General features: G+C 40.4%; 1 protein-coding gene across 2 annotated transcripts in view; it reads left to right on the top strand.

The window, feature by feature from the left end:
• Positions 1-20541, top strand: part of ZNF560 (zinc finger protein 560) — a 35208-nt gene extending 14667 nt beyond the window's left edge. The window contains exons 3-10 of one of the 2 annotated variants that reach the window (XM_005587893.5): positions 11886-11977; positions 12932-13058; positions 13992-14072; positions 15518-15600; positions 16380-16506; positions 17188-17268; positions 17897-17979; positions 18753-20541. In XM_005587893.5, the coding sequence (XP_005587950.3) occupies positions 11948-11977; positions 12932-13058; positions 13992-14072; positions 15518-15600; positions 16380-16506; positions 17188-17268; positions 17897-17979; positions 18753-20516 (2376 nt within the window). In that variant the 5' untranslated portion in view covers positions 11886-11947 and the 3' untranslated portion in view covers positions 20517-20541. Of the gene's footprint in view, positions 1-11885; positions 11978-12929; positions 13059-13991; positions 14073-15517; positions 15601-16379; positions 16507-17187; positions 17269-17896; positions 17980-18752 lie in introns of those variants that run through there. The other variant, XM_015440890.4, reaches the window with a different exon arrangement.
• The last annotated feature ends 299 nt before the right edge of the window (positions 20542-20840 follow it).

The raw sequence follows: 20840 nt of genomic DNA, 5'->3' as shown, positions 1-20840 counted from the left end.
ACATTTTAACCTTCTTGATCTAATACCCTTAGAATCCGTCCCATATATGTTCCCTTGTTTTCTTGTGATATGTTATCAGAGTTGGAATTTTTTTGTTGTGTGAGCTTTTTTCTCATGCATTATGTTGTATATCTTTGCCCCTGGATTTTGGACTAGTTAAGACTCTAGTGATAAAAATAAGTGATCATGGTGTGGGTCTTGAGGAGTATATATATTACCTTCCAAAGTATCTGGACCAAATGAGATTGTCACAAATTTCAAGCAGAAGGCTTTCTCCTCAGAAACCAAAAGGCAAGCTATATCCCTGATAAGGGAGGCTCAAAGTGTCTTAGGTTGTGTTAGTCTCTTTTTTGTTGCTATGATATAATACCTGAGTAATTTATAAAGAAAAGAGGTTTCTTTGGCTCAGGATTCTAGTGACTGGAAAGTCCAAGAGCATGGCCCCAGCATCTCCCCTGCTTCTGATGAGGCTCACATGCTGCAGCAAAACATGGTGGAGAGGCAGAAGAGGAAGCAGGCTTGTGCAAAAGGGACCAAACACAAACAGCAGCCTTGCTTTATAACAATTAGCTCCTGTGGGCACTAATCCAGTTCTGTGTGAGCTAAAATTCACTTCTGCCTGACAGCATTAATCAGTTTATGTAGGCTCTACCCCCATGACCCAAACATCTCATTAGGCCCCTTCTCCCAGTGCTGTGATATTGAGGACCAAGCCTCAATAGGAGTTGTGATGGGGACAGACCACATCCAGATCATAACAGGGGTTTAAGATCATGTCTTTCATCTGGATCCAACCAGATGTCTTCATTCCAGGTTCCATATTGTCATTCTTCCCTGAATACATTATACATTTTTAAAAATTCGTATTTTCTTGATGCCTTAGCATTCTAACAAGCAGGCTGTGAACTCCCTGCTCAAGTGACAAGATGTACCAGTATGATAAGGTACTTATGCTATAAGTTCTTCTGTTGGCCCTCCCCTGACTATGACCTAGTAACATTCAAATGCACCAATGCTATCTAATGCCTTTTGCTTTAGTACTATACCTCAAGCCCCAGTAAAGGCAATTGCCCTCAAGGGAGGCTTCTCTCTCAGCTCCCTACCTGCTTTTCAGAGCCTCCTGCTTTGGTCCTCCTCCAGCATGGCCCCCTGCATGGCATGGCATGCCTCCCTCTCTAGGAGCTATGAGTGTAATAAATCCTTTAATTTCATGAGCCTCTCCAAGTGTAATTGCAAGTGTTTTGGAGGGATCCTGAAAGATCCCATAAAAGTGACTTAGTGCCCCATTTACAACACAGTTGGCGAAAAGGATGAGATCACTTTGAACTGGGGTGGAAAGTCTCTTGTAAGTGCCCTTTGACCTTTCGTGGCTTGCTGATTGTATAAGTAAAACACTTATTACTCTAGAAATGCTTGTTCCTCAGTGCTGAGAAGAACTAGCGCTCAGACAAAGAATTTTCTCAGCAAGGCAATTTTGCTTTCTGCAGAAAGGGTGCTCCTCACAGACGGAACAATGGTGACAGGACACACAAACGAAGGAGGGAAGCAATTTTTATCCCTTATGGAGCTTTTCCCTGCTACTGTGTCCTGTCTTTATTGGCTGGAGCTGGACTGCACAATCTAAGCTAAACCTGACTGGCTAATAACGTAAAACTTTCCTAAAGGTAAAGGCAAGGGAGAACAAAGGAAAAGAGGAAGTTGCTTATGAAAAGACTTAGAGAAGTAATAACATTTCCAAATAAGGAAGGGGCATAAGCTGTGAGTTGGGACATGCCTGAGCATGTCTAGAACAAATATCTTGGTTAAAGTACAAGGACATAGAATGTACTCATTTCCTTATATCTAACGGCTACATAGGATAGGGCCTAACAAAGAGTTATTAGCACAAAGAAAGGAGGCGTGAAGGAAGTTAATCTTTAAAAGAAACTGTTATTTCTTTTTTGTTTTTTGAGACAGAGTCTCACTCTTGTTGCCCAGGCTAGAGTACGGTGGCATGATCTCGGCTCACTGCAACCTCCACCTCCTGGGTTCAAGTGATTCTCCTGCCTCAGTCTCCCAAGTATCTGGGATTATAGGCGCCTGCCACTACACTTGGCTCATTTTTGTGTATTTACTAGAGATGGGGTTTTGCCATATTGACCAGGCTGGTTTAGAACTCCTGACCTCAGGTTGTAGCAGGACGAGCCGCAGACAAAACCCCTCAGACACCGAGTTTTGGAAGGAAGGGCTTTATTCAGCTGGGAGCATCGGCAAGCTACCATCTTAAAATCCGAGCTCCCTCAGTGCACAATTTCTATCCCTTTTAAGGGCTCACAACACTAAAGATTTCATATGAAAGGGTCGTGATTGATTGAGCAATCTAGCGGGTACGTGACAGGGGCTTCATGCACTGGTAGTCAGAGTGAAACAAAACAGAGCAGGGAGTTTCACAGTGTTCTTCCACACAGTGTCTGTAATCTATAGATAACATCGGTTGCTAAGTCATGAGTTGATTTTTTTTTTTTTTTTTTTTGAGACGGAGTCTCGCTGTGTCTCCCAGGCTGGAGTGCAGTGGCGTGATCTCGGCTGACTGCAAGCTCCGCCTCCCGGGTTCACGCCATTCTCCCGCCTCAGCCTCCCAAGTAGCTGAGACTACAGGCGCCCGCCACCACGCCCGGCTAGTTTTTTGTATTTTTAGTAGAGACGGGGTTTCACCATGTTAGCCAGGATAGTCTCGATCTCCTGACCTCGTGATCCACCCGTCTCGGCCTCCCAAAGTGCTGGGATTACAGGCTTGAGCCACCGCGCCCGGCCATGAGTTGATTTTTAACTACTAGGTTCAGGCCAGGCAGGCCCAAGCCTGGTTTTGGGTCTGGTTTTGGGTCTGGTGTCTGGTGCTGGGCTGCCTGCCTTTGGTTTCACTTCCTTGTTTCTTCTTAAAACAGGTACTGAGTATAAAACAATATAAAACGATATGAGAGGATCTCGCTCTTCCCTCAAGGTGATCCACCTGCCTCAGCCTCCGAAAGTGCTGGGATTACAGGCATGAGCCACGGCACCCTGCCTAAAAGAAAATATTATTTCTAACACTTATGATTTATTCTTTAACAAGAAGGGAAACTTTGAAGAGGAACTTTACTTTCCACTCGGTACCATTTGGGAAGGCTGCCTGTCTTGTTGAAGTTTATGTGTATTGCTGTGCCATGCTTTGTGTTGTCCCTTCCAAGTGTTGGCCTGGAGTCTTTGTCATGAAGTTTGGAGCCTGTGCTAGTACCAGTGATGCACCCCAGGATACTGCTTACCAACCATGATCCCAGGAAGAGGGGTGATTATACTGTTATTCTCCAGGATCTGGAGTCATTTGTTCATGTGAATTGGGCATTTCTTAGCACACATACAAGTGACTGATTTGAAGAAGGGACCCTGGCAATAGAATTGCGCTCCTCTTTTGTATATTTGCACCAACTACACCTTGCTAAGTGCCTCCTATGTTGCGATGCTATTCTGGTTTAGTGCTGATGCTCCCTGCCCCTGCCAGGTCCATGGGTTATGGCAGATGCCTTTCATGGAAAATGGGAGCTCAATGTTTTTTAAAAAAATGAATGGAAGGAGTACTTGATCCCTCTCCCCCTAAGATACTTGAGCATGTTTCTCAACTTATTTGACGTTACAAATCTTTTGGGGCTGGGCTTGGTGGCTCATGCCTGTAATCCCAGTACTTTGGGAGATTGAGGCAGGCGGATCACTTGAGGCCAGGAGTTCAAGACCAGTGTGGCCAACATGGCAAAACCCTGTCTCTACAAAAATACAAAAATTAGCTGGGTGTGGTAGTGCACGCCTGTCATCCCAGCTACTAGGGAGACTGAGGCATGAGAATTGCTTGAACCTGGGAGGTGGAGGTTGCAGTGAGCTGAGATCACACTATTGCCCTCTAGCCTAGGTGACAGAGTGAGACTTTGTCTCAAAAAAAAAAAAAAAAAAATCTTTTGGTTAATGTTCTTCAGCACCTTTTTTTTTTTTTCTTCTTTTTGAGATGTAGTCTTGCTCTGTCGTCCAGGCTGGAGTGCAGTGGTGTGGTCTCATCCTTTTTCTGCATCTGTTGACAAGATCATATGGTTCTTATACTTAATTCTGTTAATGTGGTACTAACCACATTGATTTGCATATGTTGAACCGTCCATGCATTCCAGGGGTAAATCCTACTTGACCATTATGAATGATAATTTTAATGTACTGTTGAATTCAGCTTGCTAGTATTTTGTTGAGGATTTTTGCATCTGTATACATTCGAGATATTGGCCTGTAAGTTGCTTTGTAGTATCCTTCTTCAGTTTTTTGGACTAATTTCAGAAGGGTTGGTTTAGATATTCTTAGATGTCTTATGTAATTCAACCACGAAGCAGTCAAGTCCTTTTGGTGTGTGTTTGATGGGAGGTTTTTAGTTAGTGATTCGGTCTCCTTCTTCATTATTGGTCTGTTCAGATTTTCTCCTTTTTAGTATTTAGTGTTTGGTAGGTTGTGTGTGTCTAGAAATTTGTACATCTCTGCTAGGTTATCCAGTTTGTTGGCATGTAATTGTTCCAAGTAGTCTCACAATCCTTCATATTTCTGTAGTTAACAGTTGTAATGTTTCCTCTCTCATATCTGATTTTGAGTGTTCTTTTTTAATTTCTTTTTGAGAAAAGGTCTTGCTCTTGCCTGTGCTGGAGTGCAGTGCTGCAATCATGGCTCGCTGCAGCCTTGACCTCCTGGTCTCAAGTGATCCTCCCACCTCAGCCTCCTGAGTAGCTAGGACTATAGATTTGTGCTACCATGCCTACTTGGCTGGCTTGCTTGCTTTCTTTCTTTCTTTCTTTCTTTCTTTCTTTCTTTCTTTCTTTCTTTCTTTCTTTCTTTCTTTCTTTCACTCATTCGTTTATTTTTATCATACTTTAAGTTCTAGGGTACATGTGCACAACATGCAGGTTTGTTACGTGTGTATACGTGTGCCATGTTGGTTTGCTGCACCATTAACTCATCATTTACATTAGGTATTTCTCCTAATGCTATCCCTCCCCCATCCTCCCACCCCACAACAGGCTCCAGTGTGTGATGTTCCTCACCCTGTGTCCAAGTGTTCTCATTGTTCAATTCTCACCTATGAGTGAGAACATGAGGTGTTTGGTTTTCTGTCCTTGTGATAGTTTGCTGAGAATGATGGTTTCCAGCTGCATCCTTGTCCCTACAAAGGACATGAACTCATCCTTTTTTGTGGCTGCATAGTATTCCATGGTGTATATGTGCCACGTTTTCTTAATCCAGTCTATCATTGATGGACATTTGGGTTGGTTCCAAGTCTTTGCTATTGTGAATAGTGCCGCAATAAACATACGTGTACATGTGTGTTCATAGCATCATGATTTATAATCCTTTGGGTATATACCCAATAATGGGATGGCTGGGTCAAATGGTTTTTATAGTTCTAGATCCTTGAGGAATCGCCACACTGTCTTCCACAATGGTTGAACTAGTTTACAGTCCCACCAACAGTGTAGAAGTGTTCCTATTTCTCCACATCCTCTCCAGCACCTGTTGTTTCCTGACTTTTTAATGATTGCCGTTCTAACTGGTGTAAGATGGTATCTCATTGTGGTTTTAATTTGCATTTCTCTGATGACCAGTGATGATGAGCATTTTTTTCATGTGTCTGTTGGCTGCATAAATGTCTTCTTTTGAAAAGTGTGTGTTCATATCCTTTGCCCACTTTTTGATGGAGTTGTTTGATTTTTTTTCTTGTAAATTTGTTTAAGTTCTTTGTAGATTCTGGATATTAGCCCTTTGTAAGATGGTTAGATTGCAAAACTTTTCTCCCCTTCTGTAGGTTGCCTGTTCACTCTGATGGTAGTTTCTTTTGCTGTGCAGAAGCTCTTTAGTTTAATTAGATCCCATTTGTCTATTTTGGCTTTTGTTGCCATTGCTTTTGGTGTTTTAGTCATGAAGTCCTTGCCCATGCCTGTGTCCTGAATGGTATTGCCTAAGTTTTCTTCTAGGGTTTTTATGGTTTTAGGTCTAACATTTAAGTCTTTAATCCATCTTGAATTAATTTTTGTATAAGGTGTAGGGAAGGGATCCAGTTTCAGCTTTCTACATATGGCTAGCAGATTTTCCCAGCACCATTTATTAGGTGCTGGGATAGGGAATCGTTTCCCCATTTCTTGTTTTTGTCAGGTTTGTCAAAGATCAGGTGGTTGTAGATGGGTGGTGTTATTTCTGAGGCCCTTTTTTTTTTTTTTTTTTTTTTTTTTTTTGAGATAAGCTCTGGCTGTATTGCTCAGGTGGAGTGCAGTGGCATGATCTCGGGTCACTGCAGCCTCTCTCTCCTGGGCTCAAGCTATCCTTCTACCTCAGCCTCCTGAATAGCTGGGACTACAGGCATGCACTACCACACCCAACTAATTTTTGTATTTTTTGTAGAGAGGATTTTACTGTGTTGCCTAGGCTGGTCTCGGACTCCTGAGCTCAAGCAGTCTGCCCATCTTGGCCTCCTAAAATGGTGAGATTACAGGTGTGAGCCACCATGCCCAGCCCCAGCTATTTTTTAAAACATTTTTTGTATAGATAAGGACCTTGCTATGTTGCTCAGACTGGCCTTGAACTCCTGGGCTCAAGTGATCCTTTTACCTCAGCCTCCCAAAGTGCTGCGATTGCAGATGTGAACCACTGTGCCCAGCCTTTTTTTTTTCTCTTCATTCCTTAGTCTACCTAAAGGTTTGTTCATCTTTTCAGAAAACTTTTCAGTTCCTTTATTTTTTGTGTTGTTTTTCTAGTTTCGTTTATTTCAGTTCTGGTCTTTATTATTGCCTTCCTTCTACTAACTTTGAGCTTAGTTCTTGTTGTTCCTCTAAGTCCTCAAGGTAGAGTGTTAGGGTGTTTACTTGTGATTTTCTTTTTTCATATAGGCATTTATTGCTATTAATTGCCCTCTTAAATCCTTTGCTTGTTCAGGTGTGTGTTACTTCGTTTCCACTTATTTGTGAATTTTCTAATTTTCTTCCTATTATTGATTTCTATTTTCATACAGCTGTAGTCAGAAAAGATATTTGATATGGTTTTAACCTTCTTAAATTTGTTAAGACTTGCTTTGTTGTTGTTTTGTGGCCTAACATATGATCTATCTTGGATGATGTTCTGTGTGCACTTGAGAAGAATGTATTTTGCTGCTGTTGGATGGAATGTTCTGTGTATGTTGTTAGATTGTTTTGGTCTAAAGTGTAGTTCTAGTCTAATGTTTCTTCATTGATTTTCTGTCTGAATGGTCTGTTCATTGTTGAAAGTAAGAGTATTAAAGTCCCCCATTATTTTATCGCAATCTCTGTCTTCAGATCTATTATTAATTTGCTTTATATATTTATGTACTCTGTTGTTGTTGGCATATGTAGTCATCCTTTGGAATCTATGGGGGATTTGTTTCAGGATAATCCCCCTTCCTGTAACCCCTCCCCCACCTATGGATACCAAAATTTAGGCGTGTTCAAGTCTCTTATAAAATGATGTTGTATTTGTTTGAAAATCATGTGCATCCTCTCATATACTTTAAAACATCTTTAGATTACTGTAATACTTAAAGTAAATGCTATGTAAATAGTTGTTTTGCTGTATTATTTGGGGAATAATGAGAAGGGAAAATATCTGCACATGCATAATACAGTTGGACCCATGCATTTTTTTTTTTCTGGATATTTTCAATCCATAGCAGGTTGAATCTACCCTAATAAGTGGAGATGTGGTACCCATGAATTCAGATGGCCAGTTGTATATTTATAACTATTCTTACCGATGAGTAGATCCCTTTATTATCATATAACGACCTTTGTGTCCTGTTATGGTTTTTGACTTAAAGTTTACTTTGTCTGATATAAGTAATACTTAACCTACCTGTCTTTTGGTTTCTGTCTGCGTGCAGTGTTTTTTTCCCTCGTCCTTTTGTTTCTAATTTATGTATGTCCTTAAGGGTGAAGTGAGTCCCTTGTAAACAACATATCATTTGTGTCTTTGTTTGTTTTTTTAATCCACTTGGCCATTCTGTCTTTGAATTGGACAATTTAGTATGTGTGCATTCAGGGTAATCGTTGTAGGTAAGTACCTACCTTGGAAAAAAAAAGCCCAGGCTGGAGTACAGTTGTGTGATCTTGGCGTGATCTTGGCTCACTGCAACTGTTGCCTGCCGGGTTCAAGCGATTCCCCTGCCTCGTTCAAGCGATTCTCATGCCTCAGCCTCCTGAGTAGCTGGGATTACAAGTGCCTGCCATCATGCCTGGCTGATTTTTGTATTTTTAGTAGAGACAAGGTTTCACCATGCTGACCATGGCTAGTCTTGAACTTCTGGCCTCAAGTGATCCGCCTGCCTCCACCTTCCAAAGTGCTGGGATTAGTGGCAACAGCCACTGCACCTGGCTCATTAAATTTTCTGGTTGTTTTTTTATATTCTTTGTTTGTCTGTTTTTATGATTAATAATTTTCTCTACTGGTGTACTTTTGATTCTTTAATTTTTTTTATCTTGTGTGTCTGCTATACATTTTTGCTTTGTGCTTACCGTAAGACTTATATGAAACATCTTATAGCAGGATATTTTAAGCTGATAACTGTGATCACATAAAATAACTATACTTTAACTCAACCTCTCCTCATTTTTTTTGATATCATAATTTACATTTTTTATATTGTATATCCCTTAACAAATTATTTTAGCTCTTACTGTTCCTAATACTTTTATCTCTTAACCTTCATAGTAAGGATATAATTCTTTTATAAACCACCATTACAGTGTTTGAGTATTCTGAATTTAACTAGGTGCTTATTTTTACCTCAGTTTTGCGCTTTGTTTTCTTGTTACTAATTAGCGTCCTTTTTTTATGCTTGAGAACTCCCTTTAGCATTTTTTGTTAGGTCTGGTGTTGATGAACTGCCTCTGCTTTTGTTTTTCTTTGAAAATCTTCATCTCTTTTCATTCCTGAAGGACAGCTTCGCTGGGTATGGTATTCCTCGTGAGCAGTTTTTTTGTTTGTTTGTTTTTCCTGACAGCAGTTTATATATGTCATCCTCTTCTCTCCTGGCCTGTAAGGTCTTTGGTGACAGGTCTGCTCATAACCTTATTGGAACTCCTTCATATGTGATTTGTATCTTTTTTCCTGTTTTCATGTTGCTTTCAAGATCCTCACTTTGCTTTTCAGTTTTGACTGTTTGAGTATATCTTAGGGTAGCCTTGTTTGGATTGAATGTGATTGGAGATGTTTGCCCTTCCTGAGTATGGATATTTATATATTTTCCTCAGTGTGGAAACATTGTTGTTGTTGTTTCTTTAAGTATGTGTTCTCTTTGTTTCTTTCTTATCTTCTTGCACTCCTGTAAATCAAAAATTTGCTTTTGATGATGCCCCTTGAATCCTGTAATTTTTCTTCATTTTTGTTTTTTCTCCTTTGTGTATTTCTAAATAGTCTGTTTTCAAGTTCAAATAATTTTTTCTTTTCCTTCTCTACTATTGATGACCTCAACTGCGTTTTTCATTTGATTTGTAAGAACCATAAAGGAAGGAAGGAATAAAAATACAAGCAGAAGTTTTAGGAAAAAGAGAACTCACAAATAATAAGAATAGATGATTTTCTGAGAAGACCCATCAATTAGTCAATGTAGGGCAGAGTCTGATTTTCCATTGCTGCTCTGCATGTTTTTTGCCCTCTTGCAGGAGCAGTGGGTAGAGCTCAGAACACTAACTTCAGTGTTTCTACTTGGAACCCTGTTGAAGCAACCAGAGTTGGAAATGAGTTCTGACTTGTTTGTAAAACCATGACATTCTGGTTCTAATTCTTTATATTCAAAAGTAGAATAGCACATTTTAAGCAGGCCAGATATCAATTCCCAGAGTCCTTTATATGGTGGTCGTTATAGGGGAGTAACAACCACCACAGAGGATTACACTTAGGGACAAACTTGACTGCATTCAAGTCCTGGTTCACCACTTCCTAAGTAGATGATATTAGAAGAGTCATTTGTGTTTTCTGAATTTAGACTTTTTTCAGCAGTAAATAGGGATATTGTTCAGATAAGTGAGCATATATATACATGTATATGTATATGCACATATATGTGTATATATATGTAATGTCTAACATAGACCCTAGTAAATGCAGTTGGTGTTATTAATACTCATTTTATACAGTACATATACCATTTCTAGTGGGTTTCACACGTATCACCAGCAGTAAAGATTTAATATAAGGTATTTAATGACATAAGTAATGCTTGTTGATTAATGATTGATGTCTACATGAGTTCAGATACTCTATATAAAGAGGAATAGATTGCCAGTTAGCCACTTAGATTTATAAGCTACCCTGACATGTCCTTGGAATTACAAAAAAGCATGTCCAGACATATTTCACTGCCAGCCTCACAGGATAGAAGCCATGGATTTGTCCTATGGTTTTTCCAAAAATCTGCTTTAGGTACCCATATTAGTCTGTTCTTGCTGCTGTGAAAAAATACATAAGACTGGATAATTATAAAGAAAAGAGGTTTAATTGACTCACAGTTCCACATGGCTGGGGAGGCCTCAGGAAACTTACATCAATGGCAGAAGGCACCTCTTCACTGAGTGGCAGGGGAGAGAATGGGTGCAAGCCGGGGAAATGCCAGATACTTATAAAACCATCAAATTGGCTGGGTGTGGTTGCTCACATCTGTAATCCCAGCACTTTGAGAGGCTGAGGCGGGTGGATCATGAGGTCAGGAGTTTGGAACCAGCCTGACCAACACGGTGTGAAACCCTGTATCTACTAAAAATACAAAAGTTAGCCAGGTGTGGTGGCATGCGCTGTAATCCCAGCTACTCAGGAGGCTGAGGCAGGAGAATTGCTTGAACCTGGGAGGCGGAGGTTGCAGTGAGCTGAGATCACGCCGTTGCACTCCAGCCTGGGTGACAGAGCAAGACTCCGTTTCAAAACAAAAAACAAAAAACAAAAAAAAATCCACCATTAGATCTTGTGAGACTCGCTCATTATCATGAAAATAGCATGGGGGAAGCTGCCCCCATGATTCAGTTACCTCCACCTGGTTCTGCCCTTGACATGTGGGGATTATTACAATTCAAGATGAGATTTGGGTGGGGACACAGAGCCACCCCCATATCAGTACCCCATACAGAATATAGAGTCCAGTGCTCTAGGCCTTAGTATTCACGCTAGTAGTTCCTTTCTGAGGTGTTGAAGTGGGCCAGAGAAGGCTATTGTGTGAGTTAGCCCCCTTATGTGTGTGCTTTGAGAATAGGTGCTGCATAATCTCATTTGTGAGTTATATCACCATGGGCACAAAAAGACATTTCTCGTCTTAAGTTTCTTTATCTGGCCGGGCGCAGTGGCTCACGCCTATAATCCCAGCACTTTGGGAGGCCAAAGTGGGCAGATCACGAGGTCAGGAGATCGAGACCATCCTGGGTAACATGGTGAAACCCCGTCTCTACTAAAACTACAAAAAATTAGCCAGTTGTGGCGGCAGGCACCTGTAGTCCCAGCTACTTGGGAGGCTGAGGCAGGAGAATGGCGTGAACCCAGGAGTTTGCAGTGAGCCAAGATCATGCCACTGCACTCCAGCCTGGGTGACAAGAGCGAGACCCTGTCTCCAAAAAAAAAAAAAAGTTTATTTACCTGTACAATGAGGATATTATACTTTTACTTACGACAGCTTGGCTCACAATTCCTTTTTCTTGCTCTAGGTGAGACAGAACTGCAGTGGCATTTTATGAATGTAGTGTATATTTGTGTGAGTTTATATGAATTATAAGAGAATTTAGAACCAGGATGGAATAACTTCCATGCATGTGAATGTTGGAACTGTGATTATGTCTGGTTCTTACGCCTTCTTTCTCTTCCAGGAGGTCTTCTTTATAGGAACCCAATCTGCCTTCATGAAGAAAAGACAGAGGCAGAAAGGAAGATGGCTTACTTCTTGACAAATTGTTATCAGGTATGCAGAAAGTGTATACTTTCACAAAATGACATACGTGCATCACCAGGTAAACACATTTCCTTCTAGGCAGATGTGTCTCCAGAGCTTCTTTAAGTAAATAAAGACTCACTCAAGCACTGAGTCACTTGTGGAATTTCCCCAGGGAGTGGAGGTTCTCATACTGGTAATCCTTGAAAAACATTTCAGCATTTCAGTAATTGTTAATTAATTTCATCCCTTATGGTGCCAGATATATGTTTCTTATTTTGCTGAGTGGTCTGGCAGATGGAAAGGAAGATGAAAGCATCCTTTACTCAAAGGCTAATCCTGGCCAGGTGCAGTGGCTCATACCTGTAATCTCAGCACTTTGGGAGGCTGAGAAGTGGCATTATCACTTGATCTTAGGAATTTGAGACCAGCCTGGGCACATAGTGAGACATCGTCTCTACAAAATAAATAAATAAATAGCCAGGTATGGTGGTGCATGGCTATAGTCCTAGCTACTTAATGAGCCCAGTAAGTCAAGGCTGCAGTGAGCTATGATCACACCACTGTACTCCAGCCTGTGTGACAGAGCAAGACCCTGCTTCCAAAAAAAAAAAGGCTAATCATTCATCACTGTTTATCAAGTATATGATGCAGTGTACTTTGGGGTATCTTTTAGTAGAGGGAAATAAGATGAGAAAGCACTCACAGTCTGCTCGTGATGAGAAGTTCATGTTTGAGATGTGCCATTAAAGCCATACAACTGGAATTGATAAGTAGTGAATGAGCAAGGATAGAGAGAGGAATACCTGAGATTCACCTGGAATTATTAAGCTTTGGGTAGATAATGAGAGACCTCACAACTCTTTACAGGCATTGGGGTCTGTTAACTGATTCTTCAGTGAACATTGGTTTCATCTGTTACTGCACTGCATGTTACAAACGATCTGTTACTTGGCTGAAGTCAGCATGTATGTGATGGTTTAGGACTTGCTGATCTTTGAGGATACGGCTGTGGACTTCACCCAGGAGGAGTGGACTTTACTGGACCCAGTTCAGAGAAACTTATACAGAGATGTGATGCTGGAGAATTATGAGAACGTGGCCAAAGTAGGTAAGACTGCCATCATTTTATGTAGCCTCTTAGGGAAGAGATATACATTGAGTACTTGCCATGTTCCAGAATTGGTTTGTTCAACACTGAATTCACCAGAGACGTTGTCCCTGCCATAATAAGTCTTAATTACTGTGGTCGTTTTCAAAGTGTGGTCCGGTTTCAACAGCATCACTGTTACTCCCTTAGAAATGTACAGTCTTAGTCTCTGCCTTTGACCTACTGAATCAGAAACTCTCCACTTGGATTGTCATCTGTGTTTTAACTATCCTTCCACATCAATTTGACACACTATAATATTAAGAATCACTGGTGTGGTTTTATTCTCCAAGTATACAGGATTTGTTTGTTTCACTTTATTTGTTTTTTTTCTTCATTCAGGAGTTTGACAACATACCTTATTTCTGTGACTGAAAGGTTATTGCTTTGTAAATGTGTACATAAGCATGGATTTGCATTTCAGAGGTTAGAGATAGCCAATTTTGGGGACACAGAAAGAAGAGATATTTTCAGTTTTAGTCCATTTGAAATAATTTCACTGCTTTCTCTAAGAACTATAGTTCTATAATGTAAGGTTTATCATCTCTTGCATGAGCCTCTTCCATTAATTTTTTTTTTGAGATGGAATTTTGCTCTTGATGCCCAGGATGGAATGCAGTGGCATTATCTCGACTCACTGCAACCTCTGCCTCCCAGGTTCAAGCGATTCTCCTGCCTCAGCCCCCCAAGTAGCTGGGATTATAGGCACACACCATCACACCCAGCTAATTTTTGTATTTTTAGTAGAGACGGGGGTTTCACCATCTTAGGCTGGTCTCGAACTCCTGACCTCAGGTAATCCACCCACTTCAGCCTCCCAAAGTGCTGGGATTACAGGCATGAGCCACTGTGCCTGGCCTGCCTTCCATTAATGTATCATTTCTTCTTGTAAAGGATTTCAGCTCCTTAAACCCAGTGTGATCTCTTGGTTGGAAGAAGAAGAGTTGAGGACCTTGCAGCAAGGAGTTCTCCAAGGTGAGTATTTGTGAAGAATAACCTTGGTCAGTGAGAAGTTCAGTATGGTTGGAAGCTGTGTTAGTCTGTTCTTGTGTTGCAAGAAAGAAATACCTGAGACTAGGTAATTTATAAAGAAAATAGGTTTATTTTGGCTCATGATTCTGCAGGCTCTACAGAAAGCATGGTTCTGACATCTGCTTCAGGTGAGAGCCTCAGAAACCTTACAATCATGGCAGAAGGCAAAGGAGGAGCCCACAAATTACATGATGAGAAAGGGGGTAAAAGAGAAGTTGGGGGTGGTGTCACAGTCTTTTAAACCAGCAGTCCCCAACTTTTTTTGGCATCAGGGACCAGTTTCTTGGAAGACAATTTTTCCACAGACCGGGTGGCAGGGAGATGGTTTCAGGGTGATTCAGGTGCATTACATTTATTGTGCACTTTATTTCTACTATTATTACACTGTAATAAATAAAGAAATAATGATACAACTCACCATAATGTAGAATCAATGGGAACCCTGAGGTTGTTTTCCTATAACCAGATGGTCCCATTTGGGGATCTGGGGGTGATGGGAGACAGCGACAGATCATCAGGCATTAGATTCTCAAAAGGAGCACGCAAGCTAAATCCCTCGCATGCACAGTTCATGATAGAGTTTGCTTTTCTATGAGAATCTAATGCTGCTGCTGATCTGACAAGAAGTGGAGCTCAGGAGGCAATTGGGATGGAGAACAGCTATAAATACAAATGAAACTTCACTTGCTCCCCTGCCACTCACCTCCTGTGGTGTGGCCTGGTTCTGGTCCATGGCCCCGGAGTTGGAGACTCCTGTTTTAAACTACCAGGTCTCACATGAGCTCAGAACAAGAACTCACTTATTACTCTGAGGATGTCGCTAAGCCATTCATGAAGGATCTGCCCCCATGATCCAAGCATCTCCCACCAGGCCCCACCTCCAGTATTTGGTGTTACATTTCCATATGAGATTTGGAGGGAACTAACATCCAAACCATCAGAAACATAATGAGGGAACTTTTCAAGATGCACCTTCTCTCACAAGATTAAGGCCATTTATCTCAGAAGTTAGAAAATATTCAATTTCTGATACTCTTTAAATTTCCGTCTATTCCAACTTTGTATGATCTTATGAAACTATATATTTTGTTTTTCAAGTTCTTTGCTTTGAACTATGGCCTTGGCCCAGATCTTTCCTACTGTTCTGATAACATTTTCTGTTTGACATTAGTTTTAAATTTAAATGAGTCAATTTGTAGCAAATTAGCTAAAATTTTGACCCTTTATTCTTATTGCCAAATTTTTGACATGGTCTAAATGTTTAAATTTAACTTTCTTTTTTTTCTTATTATTTTAAAAACAAATATGAATGAGGCCTATAATTTTTAACTCTTTCATTTTACCTTTTTTTTTTTAAACCCTCAGTTTATGTTTTTGTTTATTTTCAGACCGGGCAATGAAACATCAAACCAGTGTTTCAGCACTGCAGCAGGATTTTTGGAAAATACAAATTTCTAATGGGATACAAACGGTAATGTTAAGAAAGGGTATTTCTTATTTTTCACACTCAGAATATTGATACTTCCAATGTATGTAGAAAAGAAGCATAAAAGATAATTGAGAGAAATAGCATTCACTCAAGAGGGAGCAATGTCTCTGGAGAGATATTCTGATAATGATGAATTTGGGGAGATCCAAACTTAGTGTGAAAGTTGTATCCTTCTAAAATTGGAGTAATGATACCAACAAAGACTCATTTTCTTGTAGGTAGACCTGTCTCTCTTGTTCCTTAAAGCAAATACAGACCCTAGTTGAATTTTCCCCAGAAAGTCATACCTGTCATATTGGTGAGGAATTACCCTGAAAATTATCTCAGTATTTTTGTAGTTATGAATTAATGTTCATTTTCCTGGTGCCAACCATGTATTTATTTTTCTGGGTGCCAGGACAGATGGCAAGGGGTTTGAAAGTGTTCTGTTCTTAAGGAATTTTTCCATGTCATCATTTATCAAGTGTTTGTCATGTGCTCAGGAGTATATTGCAGTAGAGAGGAATCAAATGAGAAAAGCTCCCAGTCTAGTTGTGGTTGACAAGTTTATGTCTAAGAGGTTCTGTTACAGCCATGTTACTGGAGGAAATTGACAGTGAGTGAATGTGGATAGAAGAGATCCTAGGGCCATTGAACCTTGGGGTGTAGATAGTGGGACCACTCGGTACCCTGTACAGGGATTGGGTCCTCTTTCTTCATTCTTCAGCCAACATTGGTGGAAATGTTACTTGGCTCAAATCAGCATGTGTCTGATGGTTTAGGACCTGGTAACCTTTGACAGTGTGGCTGTGGAATTCACCCAGGAAGAGTGGACTTTACTGGACCCAACTCAGAGAAACCTGTATCGTGATGTGATGCTGGAAAACTATAAGAACCTGTCCTCAGTAGGTAAGCCTGGCATCATCCCTTGTAGCCTCTTCTGGAACAAGATACAAATTATGTACTTACTGTGCTCTAGGATTAGTGATGTCAAATCTGAATACAGTGGGATATATACACATTGAAAAAAAATTTTTTTCATGAATAAAATAGGAAATAACAGTTCCTGTACTAGTGGGTTTTAATCTTGTATAGGAGTTTGCATCGGTAGCATCACCATCACTCTCTTAGATATGTGTACACACACAGACTCCACCTTTGATGTACTAAATCAGAAAGTCTGCTGTTGGGGCCCTGTCTTCAGATGAGTAATTCACTCTAAAGTTCAGAACTACTGGTATGGGAGTTTTCCCAGGAGAATCAAGATCTCTCTTTGAGCTTCCATTAGTTTCTATTTTAATAAAGGTTTTAGTGGTTTTTAAAATTTGTATTTAATATTTGCCATTTAGAAAGAAAAAGTGCAGCTGACTGCTAGTGCTCATTTCTTGGGGCAAACAGGAAATGGGTTAAGCTTGAATGTGAATTTCAGGGGTCAGAGATAACCAGTGTCTTCAGAGAACAGGAAGATGGGATGTATGCAATTTAAGTGCTTTTCACTGTTTTAATTAGAAACGTAGGCCCTGTTTCATGGAAAAGTTTGCCATTTCTTGCATGAGCCTCTTCCATTGGTGTATCTTTCCCTGTATACAGGTTACCAGCTCTTCAAACCCAGTCTGATCTCTTGGCTGGAGGAAGAGGAAGAGTTGAGCACATTGCCAAGAGTTCTCCAAGGTGAGTGTTTGTGAAGAACAGCCCTGGTCCATGAGAAGTTCTCAGTATGTTTGGAAGCATAATGAAGTTTTAAAAGATGCCCTTTGAGGCCGGGCGCGGTGGCTCAAGCCTGTAATCCCAGCACTTTGGGAGGCCGAGGCGGGCGGATCACAAGGTCAGGAGATCGAGACCACAGTGAAACCCCGTCTCTGCACTCCAGCCTGGGCAACAGCGTGAGACTCCGTCTCAAAAAAAAAAAAAAAAAAAAAAAAAAAAAAAAAAAAAGATGCCCTTTGAATCAGAAGGCTGAGTCCACTGGACTTGAATGTTTTGGGGTATCTTAACGTTTCATCCTCCATTGCTTTGCCTCTATCCAGACTTCCCTGTTATCTAACAAATGACCTTCTTTATGTTTATGGTTTAATGCTTTTGTTCTAAGTTTTCCTACTTTTCCTTCCCTAATAGTACTGTTTCTGTTCACCATTGTGTTTAATTTTCATAGAATAAGTTGTTTTAAAAACTACTAAAACTTGACCCCATATGATTGCCAAATTTTAGACATATATAAATTGCTCAAATCTATCTGCTTTTTATTTAACCTACCATTTCATGTGTAAACTCTCATATATATTTTTCTCTTTTATTTCAGAATGGAAAATGTGCCTGAAAACCAAGGGGCCAGCCCTTTGGCAAGATAATTTTTGTTTAAAAATATCAAATGGGATACAATTGGTAAGATTAACAAAATAAGTTTATTTTTCACATTCAGAGAAGACTGACATTACATTGTAGAAATCAGCAGAAATGGCCAGGCACGGTGGCTCATGCTTCTAATCCCAGCACTTTGGGAGGCCAAGGCAGTCGGATCACAAGGTCAGGAGTTTGAGACCAGCCTGGCCAATATGGTGAAACCCCATCTCTACTAAAAATACAAAAATTAGCTGGGCGTAGTGGTGTGTGCCTGTAGTCCCAGCTACTCAGGAGGCTGAGGCAGAAGAATCACTTGAACCCAGGAGGTGGAGATTGTAGTGAGCCGAGATCGTGCCACTGCACACTCAGGCCTGGGCAACAGAGTGAGACCCCATCTCAAAAAACAACAACAACAACAACAACAAAGAAATGAGCAGAAATGATAGATATTTTAGAGACTTGGCATTCACCCAATTCACCCGTGGGAGAAATATCTGGAGAGAGATCCCATACCTAGTGTGAAGGTTGGTACTTAAGACTTCCCATGAATGTTCATTGTGACATGTATAACTAGACATTTAAGTTTTTAAAATAACTTCATGAAAAGCTATACGAATCTTTCGAAGATTAGAGCAGATGGCATAGGATTCTTACAGTAGGGTTCCATTATTGAAGTTGAAGGAAATCCAAAGGGTAGGAATTATATGCATGTTATAAAAGTGGCAAAATAATAATTATCATGTTTCTTAGATGAGTAGTATCTATTAATAAGTCTGCTGAAATGCTTCCTTTATTGTTCATTCCTGTGTTAACAGGCAAGAAACCAAAATGGAGAGGAACTCTATGACTGTAATCAATGTGGAGATGTCCTCTGTAAACATTCATGCCTTAAGACCAACGTGAGTACTCACAATAGAGAGAACACGTCTGAATGTATTCAGTATGCAAAAGACCTCCTTTCTCTGTACAATAAAACTTCTACCATAAGGAAAGTTTCTGTGTTCAGTAAGCGTGGAAAATCTTTCAGCCTGATTTTAAATGTTCAGGTCCAGAGAAAGTGTATACAAGACAAATCCTTTGAATGCATTGACTATGGGAAAGCCTTTGTTCATCAGTCACACCTTGAAGCACACAGGAAAACTCAGAGTGGAGAAAAACTCTATGAATGGAAGCAATGTGGGGAAGCATTTACTCACTCCACAAGCCATGCTGTAAATGTTGAAACACACATTATTAAAAACTCCTATGAATGTAAGGAATGTGGAAAAGATTTTAGATATCCTACCCACCTTAATAATCACGTGCAAACCCACATTGGGATAAAACCTTATAAATGTAAGCACTGTGGCAAAACCTTCACTGTGCCATCAGGCTTTCTTGAACATGTACGAACTCACACTGGAGAGAAGCCCTATGGGTGTAAGGAATGTGGTAAAGCCTTTGGTACATCTGCAGGCCTTATTGAACATATAAGATGTCACGCCAGAGAGAAAACCTTTAAATGTGAACACTGTGGGAAGGCCTTTATTTCTCACCCATCTCTTTTTGGACATTTGAGAGTTCATAATGGAGAGAAGCCATATGAGCATAAGGAATATGGGAAGGCCTTTGGTACATCCTCAGGTGTTACTGAAGATAGAAGAAGTAACACAGGACAGAAACGCTTTGATTGTGACCAGTGTGGGAAAGTCTTTGTTTCTTTCTCATCTCTTTTTGCTCATTTGAGAACTCACACTGGAGAGAAACCTTTTAAGTGTTACAAATGTGGGAAACCATTGACCTCTTCTGCCTATCTTCGTATTCATATGCAAACTCACACAGAAGAGAGACTCTATCAGTGTAAGAAATGTGGGAAAACTTTCGCTAAGTGCTCATATCTTACCAAACATTTACGAACACATGCTGGAGAGAAACCCTATGAATGTATGAAATGTGGGAAAGCCTTCACTGAGCGCTCATACCTTACTAAACATTTACGAAGACACAGTGGAGAGAAGCCATATGAATGTAAGAAATGTGGAAAAGCCTTCACAGAACGCTCAGACCTTACTAAACATTTACGAAGAAGACACACTGGAGACAAGCCCTATGAATATAAGGAGTGTGGGAAAGCCTTTGTTGTCTCCTCCAGTCTAGTTGATCATTTAAGAACTCACGCTGGATATAAACCCTATAAATGTAATGCATGTGAAAAAGCTTACAGTAGGTCTTGTGTACTAACTCAACACTTAAAAACTCATGCTGCAGAGAAGACCTCTGAATGTAACACATGTGGAAAATCCTTTCGAAATTCCTTGTGCTTTCATGATCGCTTAAGAACTCGCACTGAAATAAAACCCTATAAATGTAAGGACTGTGGGAAAGTCTTCACTTGTCATTCAGATCTTACTAATCATGTGCGAATTCACACTGGAGAGAAGCCCTATAAATGTAAGGAATGTGGGAAGGCCTTCCGTACATCCTCAGGACGTATTCAACATTTAAGAACTCATATGGGAGAGAAATCCTTTGAATGTGACCAGTGTGGGAAAGCCTTTGCTTCTTTCTCAGCTCGTATTGCACATTTGAAAATACACTAGAGAGAAGCCCTATGGATGTGAAGAATGTGGAAAAACCTTTGCTGTTTCCTCAAGCCTAACTGAACATGTAAAAATTCACGGGAGAGAGTAACACTGTCAATGTAAGGAATGTGAGAAAGCCTAAACACTTGAATCTTTCTAGACATGTACAACCTCACACTGTAGAGAAACCCTATAAATGTAAGGGGTGTGGGAAAACATAGTTCTTCTCTCTTTTTTTTTTTTTTTTTTTTTTTGAGACAGAGTCTCGCTTGGTCACCAGGCTGGAGTGCAGTGGTGTGATTCTTGGCTCTCTGTAACCTCCGCCTCCTAAGTTCAAGCGAT

This window comes from Macaca fascicularis, chromosome 19 (genome assembly GCF_037993035.2).
Source record: "Macaca fascicularis isolate 582-1 chromosome 19, T2T-MFA8v1.1".
NCBI lineage: Eukaryota > Metazoa > Chordata > Mammalia > Primates > Cercopithecidae > Macaca > Macaca fascicularis.
The sequence above is the reverse complement of the archived record's forward strand: the minus strand, read 5'-3'. Positions and strand labels throughout refer to the sequence as shown.